The sequence below is a fragment of the Pecten maximus genome, unplaced genomic scaffold, assembly GCF_902652985.1.
Source record: "Pecten maximus unplaced genomic scaffold, xPecMax1.1, whole genome shotgun sequence".
Taxonomy (NCBI): Eukaryota; Metazoa; Mollusca; class Bivalvia; order Pectinida; family Pectinidae; genus Pecten; species Pecten maximus.
The window spans coordinates 88,532-110,162 of NW_022979407.1; the positions used below are offsets into that span (position 1 = coordinate 88,532).

Below are 21,631 nucleotides of genomic sequence, written 5' to 3' on the forward strand. Positions count from 1 at the left end.
ACATAATGTAACTGATAGATGTTTCTAAAATTTCTTACCTGCATGGTATATACCTAGGTTCTCTTTGGTCTAAAGATGTGTACCAGTACATTTTATAAGATACCATCTTGGATTTCACCTGTTTATCGCTATTTCTCAGGGATAGAATTCTTCTGGAATTCCATATGGAAGTTCCCTCTAATGAAATGTGTACTGGATGTATGTCGTCTCAATTTCAAATGAAGGACCCACAGTTTTGAGAGTACTTACTTGTAAACAAAACTGTAATTGTAACTCAAAATTAATCAATACAAAATACGAACAAGGTATAGATGAAAAACATTTGCACTGAGACTTGATAAATACCAGGATCATTAATTAGATCAGGTGTTAAGAAAAGTCTTCTGTATTTGATGATGATACCTAGCATGTAGATTGATATGATCAACCAGTAATGTGACATTTTCCTATTGCGTGTAGATAGTCGCCCAGTAATGTGACATTTTCCTATTGTGTGTAGATACAGTCACCAAGTAATGTGACATTTTCCTATTGTGTGTAGATACAGTCACCAAGTAATGTGACATTTTCCTATTGTGTGTAGATACAGTCACCAAGTAATGTGACATTTTCCTATTGCGTGTAGATACAGTCACCAAGTAATGTGACATTTTCCTATTGCGTGTTAACAACAGAACCACCAAACATACTGACAGGTATTGATTACATAGTGACCTGGCTTCAACAGAAATGAGCTGATCTCGTTCGTAATAGTGCAGCTAATTATTGTCGAAATAATGTTGCAATCATTTGCTGAAAAATTGTGGTATATATTCAGAATTTGGATGAAATGAGTTTTCTTGCAAATCGATGGATTGCTGTAAACATTTGTGGCAGCATTAATATTGCTGCAAACAATTTCTGCTAAATAAAAGTTGTTGTAAATGTAATAATCTAAATCATTATTATTTTAAATACAGCTTTTGTGGGAAATTTGCTGCAAAACTCTTGCAAACAATAGTATGAAAGTACAGGTCCTTGTATCCTTGCATTTAATTGTATTTCTAAAATAGACTCCAAGGTAGATCTGACGTGTGTATTACTATGAAGGATATCACAGAAACTATGTATATATCATCTTTTTATCAAAACCGGTCCGAATGCCTTAATATTATTTGTTATAAATTCCTCAGTTCATATCAACCACAATAGCTATTGCACAAAATTCATTTCGATCGCCCATCGTGTAAACATTGGTCTGCACGATACAATCTCACATTTAATCTGTTGTGTGCACATCATGTAATGTGCAAACCCACAATTGTATAAAAACATTTGCATATATAATAAAGCGACTGATGTTGATGTTTTCTTTCTTCCTCAGACTGTTCAAAACTTGAAAGCAGCATTGAAAAAATCTATTGTGGAGACAATCCAGAAGCACCTGAAGCCTGATGAAATAACGTCTGAAATCTGTAATGCATCTGGAGCTGCCTTGAATAAAGACGAAAATGGGACATGGATTTTAAGTGGTAGCTTACCTGAGATTCAGTGTGCCTACAGATACATTGTCAGCATCGTGGCTGGTGGAAATGGCCAATATGGGAACCAAAACAGTAGCCATGGAGATAGGAGTGGTGCTGGCCAAGGTGACAGGAAGGAAGATGATATACATAGTAGTCGGGAGAATGAACAAAACAGGCAACCTAAAGCAGATGACCTTGATGGAGGACCCCGAGGAGATACCACCAGAGGAGGGCATTTACCAAACAGTCACTATGATACTAACCCTAAAGGTAAAAGGGATGATCCTCTGTCTCAGAATACTGTCAGTCATAGTAAAGGCCAGGAGCAGGCCCTTTATACAGAAAACCAGCAGACTAATGAACCAAACAACAGAAAAAAGGTCCAAAAAGGTACTTCTGTGGGAAAGCCTGTTGATGACCGTTACCAAAGTGTTGGTGATCAGCATGAAGATATCAGATCTAGAGTACATACAGGAAGTCCAAAAGACTACCTGAAAGGTTCTGATCAGGAGGAGTTAAAGAAGATATGTACAAAGTACAATGAGAAGGAATGTAGGTATATCAGTGAAGAGGAGCAGATTAGAGATGGAGGAAATGCTGACCTGATAAACAGGGATGGTAATCACAGACATGGGAAAGTAGAGAGACAAGAACAAAGTCTGAAGGAGCACGAGTTAGGAAGGGAGGATAATGTGAAACAAAAAGAAGTAGATTATGATAACATGTCTATGTACAACACTCCTGACAATAATAGGGAAGGAAGAGGTACTGACAGACAAGGCAAACATTCAGATGGAGATGATAAAACAGAAACATTGACTTGTTCATCAGAACAGTTTCAGGAAATATGCTTTTTCAATCCTGGAATTGCTGAACAAACGGAAGTCACGTTCAATAATAGTCGTACAGAATGCAATATATCCTACAGGTTTGGACGTTTTAGAAATGCTAAGGATCAGCTAAGACAATATGCCAGAAGAGAAATTAGAAACCTGACCTATACTGAGGAGCAAACATTCCAACATTACTATGAACGTGAGAAGTTAAACATGGATACTAAGAAAATTTTCTGTAAATACAATCACATGTGCAAACAAATTCAACTCGTCGGGGAGAACGAAGATGTCGTTGAAAAGACTGCATATATGTTATCAGAAGCTATTGGACGACCATGTACCCAACCAGACCAGCAAACCACAAAGCACTGCACAAGAAGAAAGAAAAGTAACTTGCCGCCATCTGGATCTGAGGTACTGCATACAAAGGATGGATCATTGGTATTTGTGTATCAAGGAGACCTGCTGAATTTGGAGGTAGATGCAATTGTATATGGTACAAATTGCCGCGTTGATGATCTTCGTGGTCTGTCAGCTGAAATTGCTCAAGCTGCTGGTTCAGATTTTTTGAACGCATGTAGAAATGTGTTTCATAAAGGGAACCTAAATGTTAGTGACTGTTGCTGTACTACCGCTGGAAACCTACATTACGATTACATCATCCATGCTGTTATTCCAATGTGGAGTGCTTACAAGAAGACAGGAACTAACCAGGGAACAAGGAAGACACTCTATCAGGATGATCTTTGTAGAACCATCATGAACGCTTTGAAGGAGGCAGTAAATGTTGCAGCTAAATCTCTTGCACTTCCAGCCATTGGTGAGTTATATTTCCAAATCTAGTTATATATTGTTCTCAAACATAGCTGTGTATTGATGTCTTTTGGTGCAGCCTCATCAGATGATGTTAAAAATGTCCTGCATCCATCTGTCCGTCTGTCCGTCTGCTGTCCCTCTGTAAACCATTATCTCTTGAAGGATTTTTCTCACTTTTTACAAGTAGATTCCTTGGCCTGTAGTTGTTTTTTACTTACCTGGACTGAAGGACCGATGAACTTATGCTATGGAGCGGTGTCCGTTGTCTGTCCATCAACATTTTTAGCCCACCATCATCAGATTTTGGGACCAGTCGGATAACAAAATGGCCGACAGACAGCCATCTTGGATTTTGACAATTGAAGTTTGTTATCGCTATTTCTCAGAAAGTGCTGATGGGATCTTTCTCAAATTTCAGATGTAGGTGCCCCTTGGTCTGTAGTTATGCATATTGCATTTTGGAACTGATCGGAAAACAACGGGGCCGACAGGCAACCATCTTGGATTTTGACAATTGAAGTTTGTTATCGCTATTTCTAAGAAAGTACTGAGAGATCTTTTTTAAATTTCATATGTAGGTACCCCTTGGTCCCTTGTTATACATATTTCATTTTGAGACCAGTCGGATTACAACATGGCCGAAAGACAGCCATCTTGGATTTTGACAATTGAAGTTTGTCATCGCTATTTCTCAGAAAGTATTTCTCAGAAAGTACTAAAGGGATCTTTCTGAAATTTCATATGTAGGTGCCCCTTGGTCCCTAGTTATGCATATTGCATTTTGAAACCAGTCGGATTACAACATGGCCGACAGACAGCCATCTTGGATTTTGACAATTGAAGTTTGTTATCGCTATTTCTCAGAAAGTGCTTAAGGGATCTTTCTGAAATTTCAGATGTAGGTACCCCTTGGTCTGTAGTTATGCATATTGCATTTTGGAACCGATCGGAAAACAACAGGGCCGACAGGCAACCATCTTGGATTTTGACAATTGAAGTTTGTTATCGCTATTTCTAAGAAAGTACTGAGGGGATCTTTCTGAAATTTCATATGTAGGTGCCCCTTGGTCCCTAGTTATGCATATTGCATTTTGGAACCAGTCGGATTACAACATGGCCGACAGACAGCCATCTTGGATTTTGACAATTGAAGTTTGTCATAGCTATTTCTCAGAAAGTATTTCTCAGAAAGTACTAAAGGGATCTTTCTGAAATTTCACATGTAGGTGCCCCTTGGTCCCTAGTTATGCATATTGCATTTTGGAACCAGTCGGATTACAACATGGCCGACAGACAGCCATCTTGGATTTTGACAATTGAAGTTTGTTATCGCTATTTCTCAGAAAGTGCTAAAGGGATCTTTCTGAAATTTCATATGTAGGTGCCCCTTGGTCCCTAGTTATGCATATTGCATTTTGGAACCAATCTGAAAACAACATGGCTGACAGCCAGCCATTTTGTTTTTTGACAATTGAAGTTTGTTATCACTTTTTTACAGAAGGTACTGAAGGGATCTTTCTCAAATTTCATATGTAGGTTCCCCTTTGTCCGTCGTATTGCATTTTGGGACCAATCTGAAAACAACACAGTCGACAGTCAGCTGTTATCACTAAATCTCAAATTTCATATATAAGTTCCCCTTGTTTGAAAAGTACTAGAGGGATGTTTCTGAATTTACACAGATTAATAAGAGGAAGGGAAAAATAGAGAGAAGATCAATCTGACATGAAACCTTTAAAGATCATTCAATGTTGGGCGCCAAGATGCCTCTGGGATCTCTTGTCTTTAAAATGCTATTACATTTAGTTTTAAACCACTTATCCGACTTTAACCAAATTTGGTCAGGAACTTCTTTTGGGGAGGGGGAACAGAGTTTTTGTGCAAACAGGGGCCAGAGCAGAGATTTTCCTATAATTTTTCAACTGGATCCAATGTCCTTTGAATTGGAAATTTCTACGCGTTGGGAAAAATAAGAAATAGCGAAATTCATACAAATTTCTGTTTTTCTTTGAAAATATTGCCTTTATATTATTTTTGAATTCATTTTGTTATCTATAGCTGTTTTCTATTTTTTTAAATTGCCTTAATATAGGTCTTTTTATATAAAACTTAATCATTCAAAGGTGACTTCAAAATTGGGAATTGTTCAGTGGCAAATTGGGAATTTTCATGAGATTTTCTTAGGGGAATGGGTCCTTTTATCGGACCCTGTTTCTGTTGTAGGAAAATTTCTGCAGAGGGGCAGGGCCCCTTAGGGAAAATAGAGGTTAGTCCTTTAAATCGCTACTTGGCATAAAATTATGAATTTATTTGAACCTAATTTGGTCAGGAACATCCTTGGAAGAAGGGGAGCAGAGTTTGTATAAATATTTATTCTGGCCACCCATACTAGTCCTGAATGCCTGAATGTGTTTTGATGAATTTTGTTCTGGATCATTATTGGGCAAAGGAAATGGAATGTTGTATAAAAGGAGGGTGTGGCCCCATGAGGCTGGAGGACTGGGGCCCGATAAGGGAAATTTAGGTAAAGCCTTTATTAGGTCATCTGACCCGAAAGGTCAGGATGACCTATGGTCATCATGCTTTGTCCGTCGTTGTCCGCCGTGCGCCGTGCGTAAACTTTTCACATTTCAAACTTCTTCTCAAGTTCCACCAGTGGGATTGAGCTGAAACTTGCCTGAGATGGCCCTGACCAAGTGTTGTTATTTTTCGGGTCGGTCTGAAATCCAAGATGGCTGCCATTTTGAAAACACATTTTAAACTTCTTCTCATGTTCCACCAGTGCTATTGAGCTGAAACTTGCCAGAAATGATCCCGAGATGGTCCTGACCAAGTGTTGTTATTTTTCGGGTTGGTCCAAAATCCAAGATGGCCGCCATAGCCGCCATCTTGAAAAACACATTTTAAACTTCTCAAGTTCCACCAGTGCTATTGGGCGGAAATTTGCCTGAAATGATCCTGATATGATGCAGACTAAGTGTTGTTATTTTTCGGGTCGGTCCGAAATCCAAGATGGCCGCCATAGTCGCCATCTTGAAAAAACACATTTTAAACTTCTTCTCAAGTTCCACCAGTGCTATTGGGCTGAAATTCGCCTGAAATGATCCTGATTTGATGCCGACCAAGTGTTGTTATTTCTCGGGTCGGTCCGAAATCCCAAGATGGCCGCCATCTTGAAAAACACATTTTAAACTTCTTCTCCAGTTCCATCTGTGCTATTAAGCTGAAACTTGCCTGAAATGATCCTGATATGATCCTGACCAAGTGTTGTTATTTTTCGGGTTGGTCTGAAATCCAAGATGGCCGCCATAGCCGCCATCTTGAAAAACACATTTTAAACTTCTTCTCAAGTTCCACCTGTGCTATTGAGCTGAAACTTGCCTGAAATGATCCTGATATGATGCCGACCAAGTGTTGTTATTTTTTGGGTTGGTCTGAAATCCAAGATGGCTGCCATTGCAGCCATCTTGAAAATCACATTTTAAACTTCTTCTCCAGTTCCATTGGTGCCATTGAGCTTGAAATGGGTGAGGATGTCAAGGAAGACGAGCCAACATAGTGTTGTTATTTTTTCGGCCTCGTAAAAACTTTGAAATGGCAGCAATGGTGGCCATTTTGTAACTTGATTGTGCAATCATGGTTTTCCTGAACAACACCTATTTCAAACTTCTTCTCAAATTCCATCAGTGGGATTCAGCCCTAACTTACCAGAAATGATCCTGAGATGGTCCTTACCAAGTGTTGTTATTTATTGGGTCAGTCAGAAATCCAAGATGGCCACCATGGCAAACGGTGCCACTATATACTTGCTACAGAGAATACATACTACAATTATATAAGGTTTTTAATTTAGAGTCAGATGACCGTTAAGGCCCCTGGGCCTCTTGTATCCCTTCTAGTCCTGAATACCTTATTTAAGATCACGTTGTATAAACGGAGGGTGTAGCTCCCCTGGGTCTGGAGCCAAATATAGGAAATTTAGGTAAATCATTTAAATCCCTACTAGTCCTGAATGGATTTTGATGAAATTTGGTATGGAGCATTATTTGGCAAATGAGTTCAAGTTTTTATAAACGAAGGACAGGAAGGAGAAACGGGTCCAATAGGGAATTATAGCAAAAAAAAAAAATAATGACTGATCCAGATAACAAAATGGCCACCAGGTGCAGGTCTTGGATTTAGACAGCTGAAGTTTTCATCACTATTTCTGAAAAAGTATGAACAGATTTTTCTGGAACTTCATTATTATGTAGGTTCGATTTGGTTCGTAGTTGTGCTTATTAGGGCCCGTATCAGAGGCTACAGGTGGTCTGTAAGTAATCACTTTCAAGCTATCCAGCTGTCTGTGGTTGTTGTTCTGTCCGTCCGCCAAGTTGTCCATCCATCCTTCCATCTAGCCATCCGGCCATCTAGCTGTTCAGCCTTCCTTCTGTCTGTCTAACCATCCATCCTTGTTACAAAATATGGTGTTACTCTTGTTTTGTTACATCCTTCTGACCATCGTTGTGTGCTGTGTGGAACATTTTTTATTTCAAAACGCTACTCCTTCACTACCAAATTGGTTTGACATATACATGTAAATGCATCCTGCCAGTGTACTAATGCATTGTGCTTCGAGTTCATGTGCATATGCTATTCCCCCTTTCCCTCAAAATTATTTTTGCTATATATGGTACCCGGTCACTATAAACAGGTTTTCTGTAGAAAACAAATTGTCCGGACAACTCCTCCTAACCTGCTGGGCCAATTTCAATGAAACTTCATACAAGTAATATGCATGTTACATTTTTTCTCAAAAGTTTGGTTGCTATGGAAACGGTGACAATTAACAGATTTCCGATAAAGAGCTATAACTCATCAGTCATATTGCATTTGGCCAATTTTATTTATCTTTGGTCAAATGTTGTAAGTAAACAAAGCATGCAATTTGACACATTAGATGTTTCCAAAATTATCACCATGGTAACACAATCCAGACCTCTGATTGGCCAAAATTTAGATATTGTCTGATTTTGTTAGCTCACCTGGTCCGAAGGACCAAGGTGAGCTTATGCCATACCGTGGCGTCCGTCGTCCGTCCGTCTGTCAACAATTGACTTCTTCTTCAAAACCGCTGATCAAAATTTGATCAAATTTGGTCAGAAGCATCCCTATAGGAAGGGGACTCAAAATTGTACAGATGATGGGGCTGGCCCCCCAGGGGCTTTAGGGGCCGGGCCAAAAGGGGTCAATTTTGCTATATTGATATAAACGACTTCTTCTCTGAAACCGAGCAATGGATATCGCTCATATTTGCCTGGTAGCATCACTATGGGGTGAGGATTCAAAATTGTACAAATGATGGGGCTGGCCCCCCAGGGGCCTGAGGGGCGGGGCCAAAAGGGGTCAATTGGGCTATATTGATATAAACGACTGCTTCTCTGAAACCAAGCAATGGATATCGCTCATATTTGCCTGGTAGCATCACTATGGGGTGAGGATTCAAAATTGTACAAATGATGGGACTGGCCCCCCAGGGGCCTGAGGGGCGGGGCCAAATGTGGTCAATTTGGCTATATTGATATAAACGACTTCTTCTCTGAAACCGAGCAATGGATATCGCTCATATTTGCCTGGTAGCATCACTATGGGGTGAGGATTCAAAATTGTACAAATGATGGGGCTGTTTCCCCAGGGGCCTGAGGGGCGGGGCCAAATGTGGTCAATATAGCTATATTGATATAAACGACTTCTTCTCTGAAACCGAGCAATTGATATCGCTCATATTTGCCTGGTATCATCACTATGGGGGGGGGGGGGGGGGGGGGGGGGGGATTCAAAATTGTACAAATGATGGGGCTGTTCCCTCAGGGGCTTGAGGGGCGGGGCCAAATGTGGTCAATCAGGCTATATTCATATAATTGACTTCTTCTCTGGAACCAAACAATGGATATCTCTCATATTTTACTGGTAGCATCACCTTGGGGTAGGAATTCGAAATTGTACAAATGACGGGGCCAACCCCCTGGGGGCTGAGGGGCGGGGCCAAAAGGGGTCAGTTTTGCAGAATTGATATAAACGACTTCTGCTCTGAAACTAAGCAATGGATATCACTCATATTTGCCTGGTAGCATCCCTATGGGGTGGAGATTCAAAATTGTACAAATGGTGGGGCTAAACCCCAAGGGGCCTGAGAGGTGGGGCCAAAATTGGTCAATTTGTTTAAACAACTTCTTCTCTGAAACTAAGCAATGGATATTACTCACATTTGTATGGTAGCATGGTTATGGGGTGGGGATTCAAAATTGTACAAATGTTGGGGTTGACCCAGGCCGCCAGGGGGCTAAGGGGTGGGGCCAAAAGGGGTCAATTTAAACAAATAATTCTCTGAAATTTAGCAATGGTTTTACTGGTAGCATCCTATAGGGGTAGGGATTCAAATTTGTATAAAGGAAGGAGCTGACCCCCCCCCCCAAGGGCAGAGGGCAGGGTCAAAAGGGGTCAATTAGTCTAAACAAGATCTTTTCTGAAACTAAAATGCACTTTTTGGCATTTTTAGTATTAAAATAAAACCGATGTACATGTACCCATATAAATTGCTTATGATATATATTGACATAGCAATACCAGCGACAAATATACTGAAGCAACATTCTTGTTTCATATTTCATGAAACAAGGTGAGCGATACAGGCCCTCTGGGCCTCTTGTTCAAATTTGGTATGTATATAGCACTATATAGATAGGTTTTATTGCCATGACAACCATGCTGTTATAAGGAAATGGTGGTACCTGATTGGTTGAAATTTAGATATTGTATGATTTTCATCAGATGTGGTGTACAGGAGTGTTAAAGAATAACAGAGATCGCAGAGTATTAGTAAGCCATTGGCTTACAGTTCTAGTTACATTTGCTAATATATAATATTTCCATACCATTTCTTTATAGGATATGGAGAAGGTAAATCGGATGATGTGGCTGCTGCATTCAGTGACGCTGTGAAGCTATTTTCTGAAAAGTACAGGAAATCTTCATTGAAACAAATCCACATCGTTGACCAAAACTCTGATATTCTGAAAAAGATCAAGGATGAGCTTCTGCAGGCCAAGGAGTGGAATCACACTACCCCACCAGTGACTACCAGAGGAAGAAGCTCACAACATGTATCTGGTGCTCCCTGTGTATCAGGATTGTATACAAACCTATCTAATTACCCCCGGTGGATGGCAAAATCTGAAACTGGTAGAACATGCATGCTATCTGAAAAGCTGAATGTGTGTATCGTGAAAGGAACATATGTTAACGCACAAGCATCAGCTCTTGTAAGTATAGAGGATGAAATGTTTCAAAGTAAGCGATTTGTTGCTAGGGAAATTGCAAAAGCAGCAGGTGAAGAGTACAAGAAGGAAATAGACAAGTTGCGGAAGAATAAAAAGAAATATCAGATTTCAGATGTTGTTTGTACTGGTGCAGGGGCAATACAAAATGTTAGGCATGTATTCCATGTGATAGGACCCGTTGCAGATAAAGACATATCTGGAAAAGCTGAGTTATTCGAGGGTTTTACTGACAACATCAGAGCATGCATATCCAGAGTGCTCCAAAAAGTGGATGAAAAGAAACTGGAGTCTATTGTTCTACCATCTTTTGCATCAGGTATGTAATGATGTACATGTAACTAGAAGTGTTAACATACAATATATGTTTCAGGAAAGATTTTGCAAAGCTTTCAACAAAATAATTCATATAAAACTGCTTAGAAAATAGACAAAACGAATAATATGAGGTCCATAAGAATCATTCAACTTTGTCTAATAGTATCCTTAGGCTCTAGCTTGTCATTTCATGTTTTAATAGGGGCCGCGGTGGCCGAGTGGTTAAGGTGTCCCGACACTTTAACACTAGCCCTCCACCTCTGGGTTGCGAGTTCGAAACCTACAATGTACGTGGGGCAGTTGCCTGGTACTGACCGTAAGCCGTTGGTTTTTCTCCGGGTACTCCGGCTTTCCTCCACCTCCAAAACCTGACACGTCCTTAAATGACCTTGGCTGTTAATAGGACGTTAAACAAAAACAAACCAAACAAACCAATTCATGTTTTAAACTTTAAATTGAATTCTACATAAGAGCCTAAGCCTAGACTTTGATGTTGTTAGGCCATTTCTATTGCATCACACTAACCTGTTATCTGTTTACTAAAAACAATTTATATATAAATTGTGTAATGCTCCCAATGCTTCACCAGTGTTAACAAAATATCTTAGTTATGTAATAAACTTTCCGTATATGTATTCCCTTTTGAAATGGAATTTGATATAAGATCCTTATTTTCATATGAGGATTGGGATTTTGTAGCTCACTATGGTGTGTTCCATGGGTCCTGTCCACATCTAACAATTACGTACATATTGCTTGTATCTGGTGATACAAACATCATTTATTTTTTAGCCCACCATCATCAGATGGTGGGCTATTCAAATCGCCCTGTGTCCGTGGTCCGTCGTCTGTCCGTCCGTCCCTCCGTCCGTCCCTCCGTCCGTAAACAATTCTTGTTATCGCTATTTCTGAGAAACTACTGATGGGATCTTTCTCAAATTTCATATGTAGGTTCCCCTTGGTGCCTAGTTATGCATATTGCATTTTGGGACCGATCGGAAAACAACATGGCCGACAGGCAGCCATCTTGGATTTTGACAATTGAAGTTTGTTATCGCTATTTCTGAGAAAGTATTGAAGGGATCTTTCTCAAATTTCATATGTAGGTTCCCTTTGGTGCCTAGTTATGCATATTGCATTTTGGGACCGATCGAAAAGCAACATGGCCAACAGGCAGCCATCTTGGATTTTGACAATTGAAGTTTGTTATCGCTATTTCTGAGGAAGTACTGAAGGGATCTTTCTCAAATTTCATATGTAGGTTCCCTTTGGTGCCTAGTTATGCATATTGCATTTTGGGACCGATCGGATAACAAGATGGCCGACAGGCAGCCATCTTGGATTTTGACAATTAAAGTTTGTTATCGCTATTTCTGAGGAAGTACTGAAGGGATCTTTCTCAAATTTCATATGTATGTTCCCTTTGGTGCCTAGTTATGCATATTGCATTTTGGGACCGATCGGAAAACAACATGGCCGACAGGCAGCCATCTTGGATTTTGACAATTAAAGTTTGTTATCGCTATTTCTCAGAAAGTACTGAAGGGATCTTTCTCAAATTTCATATGTAGGTTCCCTTTGGTGCCTAGTTATGCATATTGCATTTTGGGACCGATCGAAAAACAACATGACCGACAGGCAGCCATCTTTGATTTTGACAATTGAAGTTTGTTATCGCTATTTCTGAGGAAGTACTGAAGGGATCTTTCTCAAATTTCATATGTAGGTTCCCTTTGGTGCCTAATTATGCATATTGCATTTTGGGACCGATCGGAAAACAAGATGGCCGACAGGCAGCCATCTTGGATTTTGACAATTGAAGTTTGTTATCGCTATTTCTGAGAAAGTACTGAAGGGATCTTTCTCAAATTTCATATGTAGGTTCCCTTTGGTGCCTAGTTATGCATATTGCATTTTGGGACCAATCGGAAAAAAACATGGCCAACAGGCAGCCATCTTGGATTTTGACAATTGAAGTTTGTTATCGCTATTTCTGAGGAAGTACTGAAGGGATCTTTCTCAAATTTCATATGTAGGTTCTCCTTGGTCAGTTGTATTGCATTTTTAGACCAATCTGAAAACATTGTCGACAGACAACCATTATCTCAAATTTCATATATAAGTTTCCCTTGTTTAAAAAGCACTGGAGGGATGTTTCTCAATTTATACAGATTAGTAAGAGGAAGGGAAAAAAAGAGAAAAGATCAATCTGACATGGAACCTATAAAGATCATTCAATGGTGGGCGCCAAGATCCCTCTAGGATCTCTTGTTTTATAAATGCATAACTATGTCTAAATGTCAGAAAGTGAGTCAGTTTAATAACAGTGTCATATGAAGTTGCAAGGTGTTATCTTTCGGACGGTCATGATGTATATATACCGGTAAATAAAGTTGGTTCGACCACTTTGTACAGATGGATTGCATTTCCTTAAACGGGTTTACTGAAATTTTGTTCTAAAACACTAATCCTTCTAAATGCCGGAGTGGATTTCAGCCAAATTTGGTATGAAACATAATTGGGGGAGTGTGCAATTGTAATTTAAGGCCGTAAAAATGGAACTTTGCTGAAATTTTGCTCTAAATTACTTATCATAGCTCTCCTTCATGACGCCTTTGTGGATTACAGCTAAATTTGGTCTGAAACATAATTGGGGTAGAGCAATCATAGTTTATATAAATGAGGCTGGTTCAACCCCCACGACAATATAGGAACTTAGCTGAAATTTTGCTTTAAAGCTCTACTCCTTATTGCCTGGATTACCACTAGTTGGCCGTTAACATCATTAAACAATTATATTTTATATAAAAAAAGTAACTGAAATATCAATACTTTTCTACTCAGGAGGCAGATAGAGTAGAATGGACAGATGCTTTCTTAAGGTGCTTTACCAAAGTTGTGAATTTCAAGACTATGTAGTTTCACATTTTCTCCATCGAGAGGGAGTAAACTTTAGTACAGTTTAATTAGGGATATCAGCTTTGTTGAATTCCTATCGGAATTCATTCAAACTTATTATTAAATAAGATGAAAGTTTGATGGCATGCACAAATTGACCCTCACTGACCTGGGGTAATTAGCAGAAAATTTAAGTCTTCTTTTTAATACCATGATATGATATAATCACCTAGATTGAAAGCTCTGAAGATTAAAAAAAATTGTGAATTTTATGACTCGGCATAGTGTCAAATTTTCACATTTTCCTCTGGGAGAATTACTTCCATTGGAAATAATACAATCCTGGTTAGAAGGTACGGGTATGCACAGTTTACCTGATTGACCCATAGAGGCTAATGGTCGGGATATCGATCAAAAAGAGGGAAACTGACTGAAATGTTTCAGAACTCATGTGACCATGGGCCTCTTTTTATCTGAACCATGGCTCTTCAAGACCATTTAAAATATCTTGTTACTAATAGCTAGGTATGCAACACTGTAGTGGAATGTCCTCCTGATGTGGTACAGTAAGGTGCTTAAGTGAACATCATGTTGGTAGTGTTGTAATATGTTTCTTTAATTCATATGATTATAATTAATTTTTCTTTTACATGGTAAATACTCAAATGTGATTGGTCGAAAAATTCTTTTCATTCTTCTATGAAAGAAATTCCGAGAATGGCGCAAAAAATATGAAGTCACAATTAATACAATTGACGTTGCGTATTGATTTGAGAAAAAAGAATCCCATTTAAAACCAGTAAAATTGTACATAAAACATGTTTTAAATTAGAAAATCATCTTCAAAAATTAATTATAAGCGTTGATGTCATTTTGTTTTAGTTTCATCGGGGTATGAAACAAATTTTGTTTGCAAACTTCTGTAAGAATCCGCTACAGTTTGAAAACAAAATTTGTTTCATACCCCGATGAAACTACAAAAAAATGACATCAATGCTTAAAAAATGATTTATTTTTCAAAGTTATTGAATGAAACACCACTCGATAATAGTAAATACTTAATTGCTGTATTCATTTTTTTATTATGACAGGTACACTTCAACATGGTCAAACTGAAAAGTTATGCATATTGCATTTTGGGACCGATCGGATAACAAGATGGCCGACAGGCAGCCATCTTGGATTTTGACAATTAAAGTTTGTTATCGCTATTTCTGAGGAAGTACTGAAGGGATCTTTCTCAAATTTCATATGTATGTTCCCTTTGGTGCCTAGTTATGCATATTGCATTTTGGGACCGATCGGAAAACAACATGGCCGACAGGCAGCCATCTTGGATTTTGACAATTAAAGTTTGTTATCGCTATTTCTCAGAAAGTACTGAAGGGATCTTTCTCAAATTTCATATGTAGGTTCCCTTTGGTGCCTAGTTATGCATATTGCATTTTGGGACCGATCGAAAAACAACATGACCGACAGGCAGCCATCTTTGATTTTGACAATTGAAGTTTGTTATCGCTATTTCTGAGGAAGTACTGAAGGGATCTTTCTCAAATTTCATATGTAGGTTCCCTTTGGTGCCTAATTATGCATATTGCATTTTGGGACCGATCGGAAAACAAGATGGCCGACAGGCAGCCATCTTGGATTTTGACAATTGAAGTTTGTTATCGCTATTTCTGAGAAAGTACTGAAGGGATCTTTCTCAAATTTCATATGTAGGTTCCCTTTGGTGCCTAGTTATGCATATTGCATTTTGGGACCAATCGGAAAAAAACATGGCCAACAGGCAGCCATCTTGGATTTTGACAATTGAAGTTTGTTATCGCTATTTCTGAGGAAGTACTGAAGGGATCTTTCTCAAATTTCATATGTAGGTTCTCCTTGGTCAGTTGTATTGCATTTTTAGACCAATCTGAAAACATTGTCGACAGACAACCATTATCTCAAATTTCATATATAAGTTTCCCTTGTTTAAAAAGCACTGGAGGGATGTTTCTCAATTTATACAGATTAGTAAGAGGAAGGGAAAAAAAGAGAAAAGATCAATCTGACATGGAACCTATAAAGATCATTCAATGGTGGGCGCCAAGATCCCTCTAGGATCTCTTGTTTTATAAATGCATAACTATGTCTAAATGTCTGAAAGTGAGTCAGTTTAATGACAGTGTCATATGAAGTTGCAAGGTGTTATCTTTCGGACGGTCATGATGTATATATACCGGTAAATAAAGTTGGTTCGACCACTTTGTACAGATGGATTGCATTTCCTTAAAGGGGAACTTTGCCGAAATTTTGTTCTAAAACACTATACCTTCTTATTGCCGGAGTGGATTTCAGCCAAATTAGGAATGGAACATAATAGGGAGAGTGCAATCGTAATTTAAGGCCGTAAAAAGTGAAATTTTGCTCTAAAAGCACTTATCATAGCTCTCCTTCATGACGCCTTTGTGGATTACAGCCAAATTTGGTATGAAACATAATTTGGGGTAGAGCAATCATAGTTTATATAAATGAGGCTGGTTCAACCCCCACGACAATATAGGAACTTAGCTGAACTTTTGCTTTAAGACTCTAATCCTTAATGCCTGCATTACAACAATTTGGCCATTAACATCATCAGGCAATTATATTTTATATAAAAAAAAGTAACTGAAATATCAATACTTTTCTACTCAGGAGGCAGATAGAGTAGAATGGACAGATGCTTTCTTAAGGTGCTTTACCAAAATTGTGAATTTCATGACAATGTGGTTTCACATTTTCCCCATTGGGAGGAACTAAACGTTGTTATAATTTATAAAGGGATATCAGCTTTGTTGAATTTCTATCGAAATTCATTCAAACTTATGATTTAATAAGATGAAAGTTTGATGGCATGCACACATTGACCCTGACTGACCACCTGGGGCTAATTGGCAGAAATTTCAAGTCTTTTTCTTAATACCACGATATGATATAATCACATAGATAAAAAAAAAAAGCTCTGAAGATTACAAAAATTGTGAATTTTATGACTCGGCATGGTGTCAAATTTTCACATTTTCCTCTGGGAGAATTACTTCCATTGGAAATAATACAATCCTGGTTAGAAGGTACAGGTATGCACAAGTTGGCCAGACTGACCCCTAGAGGCTGATGGTCGGGATCAAAAGGGGGCAAATTGACTGAAATATTTCAGAGATCATGTGACCATGGGCCTGTTGTTATCTGAACGATGGTTCTTCAAGACCAATTAAAATATCTTGTTACTGATAGCTAGGTATGTAACACTGTAGTGGAATGTCCTTTTGATGTAGTACAGTAAGGTGCTTAAGTGAACATCATGTTGGTAGTGTTGTAATATGTTTCTTTAATTCATATGATTATAATTAATTTTTCTTTTACATGGTAAATACTCAAATGTGATTGGTCGAAAAATTCTTTTCATTCTTCTATGAAAGAAATTCCGAGAATGGCGCAAAAAATATGAAGTCACAATTAATACAATTGACGTTGCGTATTGATTTGAGAAAAAAGAATCCCATTTAAAACCAGTAAAATTGTACATAAAACATGTTTTAAATTAGAAAATCATCTTCAAAAATTAATTATAAGCGTTGATGTCATTTTGTTTTAGTTTCATCGGGGTATGAAACAAATTTTGTTTGCAAACTTCTGTAAGAATCCGCTACAGTTTGAAAACAAAATTTGTTTCATACCCCGATGAAACTAAAAAAAAATGACATCAATGCTTAAAAAATGATTTATTTTTCAAAGTTATTGAATGAAACACCACTCGATAATAGTAAATACTTAATTGCTGTATTCATTTTTTTATTATGACAGGTACACTTCAACATGGTCAAACTGAAAAGGTGTGGGAGATTTGTATAGAAGAGGTGGAGAAGTTTGCAGCCAAGCAAAGCTCTAAATCAACACTGAGGACAATATTTCTCGTGGGTGGACCTAATGAAGTACAATTTTTATTGCAAATCTTTGATTCAAAGATAACACACACGGAAACTGTGGTTTAATAGCTACAAGTACTTCACACAGGATTGAAGTTTTGAGCAATCCTTAAACACTTCAATAGAAAGGAATTTTTAAGATGAAAGAATGAAAATGTAGAAAATATATTTTATGGGAACCAATATAAAGACTTGATGGTGGGTGTGATTATTTCTCCAAACATTAGCTTGAATTCCAAGTTTATGGATGAGTAAACTCGATAAACACATTCGTACTGATTTTCTTTGCATTGTTTTGAATGTCCGAGTTTGGAATGTTATGCAACGGCGAGCCCTTATATATAATCTCCACACTGTCACGCTTGCAGCTTTACGCTTTTCAGAAGTGCCTGCCTTTTATATGTTATTACAACCTTTAATGTTCCAATATAAAGATTCAACAAAAAATATTCTTATTTTGTATGTGGACTTTTACCATTAGCTTAAACAATATCATCTTTAGATATACACTTGTATTTGAACAAGTATGAAGGCATTTCAAATTGGCTGAAATTTTTTCTTATTAGCATGAACTAATATATTATTTTTATACACCACAGTTGGATAACAATTAGGCATAAAGTGTTTTATTATTTCAGCCGTTGTTATTTTTTTATCTATTTTATTTTCTTCATGGAAGAAAATGCAGTCGATTTTAGGTAATTTACATGAAATTAAGATATTATCATACAATGTATGTCATAGGCAGATAATGCACAATCATAAGCTTAAAAGCATATCTTCAATCATCTGGACTAAAATCATTTTGATGACATTTGCTATCTGAAGATAAAACATATTCCTTGAATGGTGTTGGTGACACAATAACTTTGGTAAATGATCTACCAAATGTATTTTACACCTTCCCTCCTTCTAACCATTACACCCGGTCTTGTAACAGCAAAACATCCATATACATATGTACAAGGTATTAGACAGATGATCGACATAGAAGTTGAAATTTGCTATGAACATTTCATATTTTGGTAAAACATTTACCTGACTTCTACATAAATATTGATACATATTTAAAATCCTTCCATTCCATAGTCGTATGAGATCATGTACTGATGTTCCACATCTTTATTTGAACACCCGATTTTTATTATTATTTAATGTTTACATTAATTTAAAATTGATAGATATGTTCTTTTTACCTTGCATAGCAAAGTATCATTTTAATAGGTTGTGAGTGTATTAAACCTTGTCACAATAAACCGATTATACAGTTATTTCATAGAACATACTTATACTTTGGGCTCCTTTTAGGTACCTGTATATTTACTATATTAATGTAAACTATAATACAATCATTAACACAGTATCAATATATATGTTTAAAAAAATGTCTGTTTATTATCATCTGACCCGGAGGTTTAAGTTGACCTATAACCAACTTGCTTCGTCCGCCGTCGTCCCCCATGCACCGTCAGCCATGCGCCGTGCATAAACTTTTCACATTTCAATCTTCTCAATTCCACCAATGGGATTCAGCTCGCTCTTATCTGAAATGATTCTGGGATGGTATTGATAAAGGTGTTGTTATTTTTCGGGACAGTCCAAAATCCGCCATAGCACCCATCTTGCAAAATACATTTTAAACTTCTCCAGTTCCAGATGGAAATTGGTGAGGCTGTTAAGGAATGGAAGCCAACAAAGTGCTCAACCTTATTAAAACTTTGACATTGCAGCCACGGCGGCCATTGTGTAACATGATCATGGTTTTCTTGAACAACACCTTTTTCAAAATTCTCAATTTCCACCAGTGGCATATTCAGCTCAAACTTGGCTAGCTTCAGTGATCCTGAGATGGTCCCTCTTCTTAATCAGAAGTACTTGTCTGTATTTTGTGAAATTAAGTATGCATGTATTGCTTTTGTTATGCTTACAAGACAAGAATAAGAATATTACTCAATGGACATTATTGGATTTAGTTAAAATATGTTGATAAAGCATAACTGATTTTTGTAGTTGAGAAATTTGGTTTTCGCTTGTAAGGCATAATTTAGCAACATTTGTATGTACAACAATCTGTAAAATGACTTATCTATATTTTATATGTTTGGCAAATTTGACAGGGGTATTATCGTATGGTATAATGATCAACTGTCTAACATGAACGTTTGTACGGAAATGTCCTACATTTATTGACTAATTTCTGTGGGATTTGGTATGCATTACAATTAATTATTCAAATATTTGTATTGCCTTTAAACTGTTATTCTTAGGTCACCTGAGACAAAGTCTCAAGTGACCTTATTCTAATCGCCTTTTGTCCGTCGTTGTCCGTCGTCCGTTCTTCTCCGAAACCGCTGAACCAAATTGAATGAAATTTGGCAAGAAGCTTCCATGGCCAATGGTCAACCAAAATTGTGAATTATATGGTATCTACTCTCTACCCCCAAGGGGCCTGAAAGGCGGGGCCAAAAAGAGTCAAATTGACTTAAATTTCAAAAATCTTATTCTCAACTTCCAGATATGGTAGAATCAAATACTCACAGATAGAAAGGTCTTAAGATGCTTTACCAAAATTGTGATTTTCATGACCCTGGGGTCTCGTGTTTGCCCCTGGGGAGGGGGTCAACTTTGCTATAGTTTATATAGGAAAATAACATTTTTGAGTATCATTTGTTTCATTTCTATTGGAATTCATTCTTACTTGGTTAACATTATCGGCATGGGATGACAGTTTGATGGTATGCACATGTTGGCCTTGACAGACTCCAAGGGGCTGATGGGCGGGGCCAAAAAGGGTCATATTAGTTGAAAATTAAAAAATCTTCTCAAGACGCAAATAAGATAGAATCAAATACTTTTCACAGATGGAAGAGTCTTAATTAAGGTGCTTTACCAAAATTGTGAATTTCATGACCCTGGGGTCTCATTTTTGCTCCTAAGGAGGAGGTACCCTTCACTGTTGTCATAAGGAAATCATATTTTTGACTATCATTTGTGTCATTTCTATTGGAATTAGCAGTTGTGGAAGACAGTTTGCTGGTATGCAATTATTGGCCCTCAGGGGCTGGTGGGCAGGGTCAAAAAGGGTCAAATTTACAGAAATATTTCAAAACTCAGGTGACCATTAAGGCCCATGGGCCTCTTATTAATTAGATTTTTGTCCGGAGATCACCTACATTTTTCAATTGTTTTGTTTAAAACCTGGTAGCTTTTATAGCTATGAAATAAGTTTTTTGCAAAAGCTATTGTTCTTCTTTATTTCTGTGTTTGATATTTGCCCTGAAAGCCTACATAATGTCTACAAAGACTGATTTCTTTGACACTTGTATACTTTGTACTTTGTAGGCTTTATAATCATGAAATCAATGTATACCGTATTTGACCTAATAAAGGCGCCTGCCCTAATAAGGGCGCCCCTACCTTTTTCCAAGGAAATAAATCTTTGACTGAGTGTCAAAATGGTGTCAAAATGGTGTTCAAAAGTAATAATTCATGTGAAATATTTTGCTACTTTATGTGTTCAATTTTCCTCAGCAAATTAAGTAACTGAAACACATGTTTTCGCCACATTTTGTGTATTACTACAGGCTACAGATGACATGTCAGTGTAAAGAGCACCCAAAACTAAACACACATACAAATAATAACTTACCATCTTTATTTGAAGATAAATTAAAAACTTCATTCTTGTTGATAAATAACTTTTGTTCAGAACAGAAAGCTAGTAAAAGACATTGTAAATCAATTATTAGGTCAAAGAAAACGATGTCTGATATGATCTGGGAAATCACCTGTTTCTATAAATAGAACACAAAAGAGTTCCATTTGAACATCAATGGTGGACCACACGTTCTCTGGTCTAAAGATCAGCTGGCATGGTTTACAAGTTTACAGGAGTATTCAAGTGATGTTTAAGCTTAATATATGATAATGAATAGATATCTTCATCTGGAATATTTTTATGACTGAATATTTTACCGTTTCCACAACCTTGG

At 37.6% G+C, this 21,631-nt stretch overlaps 1 protein-coding gene across 2 annotated transcripts in view; it reads left to right on the forward strand.

Annotated features, from left to right (window-relative positions):
* Nucleotides 1-19,350, forward strand: part of LOC117318598 — a 78,431-nt gene extending 59,081 nt beyond the window's left edge. For both annotated transcript variants that reach the window (XM_033873562.1, XM_033873563.1), the window contains 3 exons: nt 1,364-3,161; nt 10,085-10,792; nt 17,518-19,350. In XM_033873562.1, coding sequence (XP_033729453.1) covers nt 1,364-3,161; nt 10,085-10,792; nt 17,518-17,705 — 2,694 coding nt within the window. In that variant the 3' untranslated portion in view covers nt 17,706-19,350. The remainder of the gene's footprint in view (nt 1-1,363; nt 3,162-10,084; nt 10,793-17,517) is intronic.
* The last annotated feature ends 2,281 nt before the right edge of the window (nt 19,351-21,631 follow it).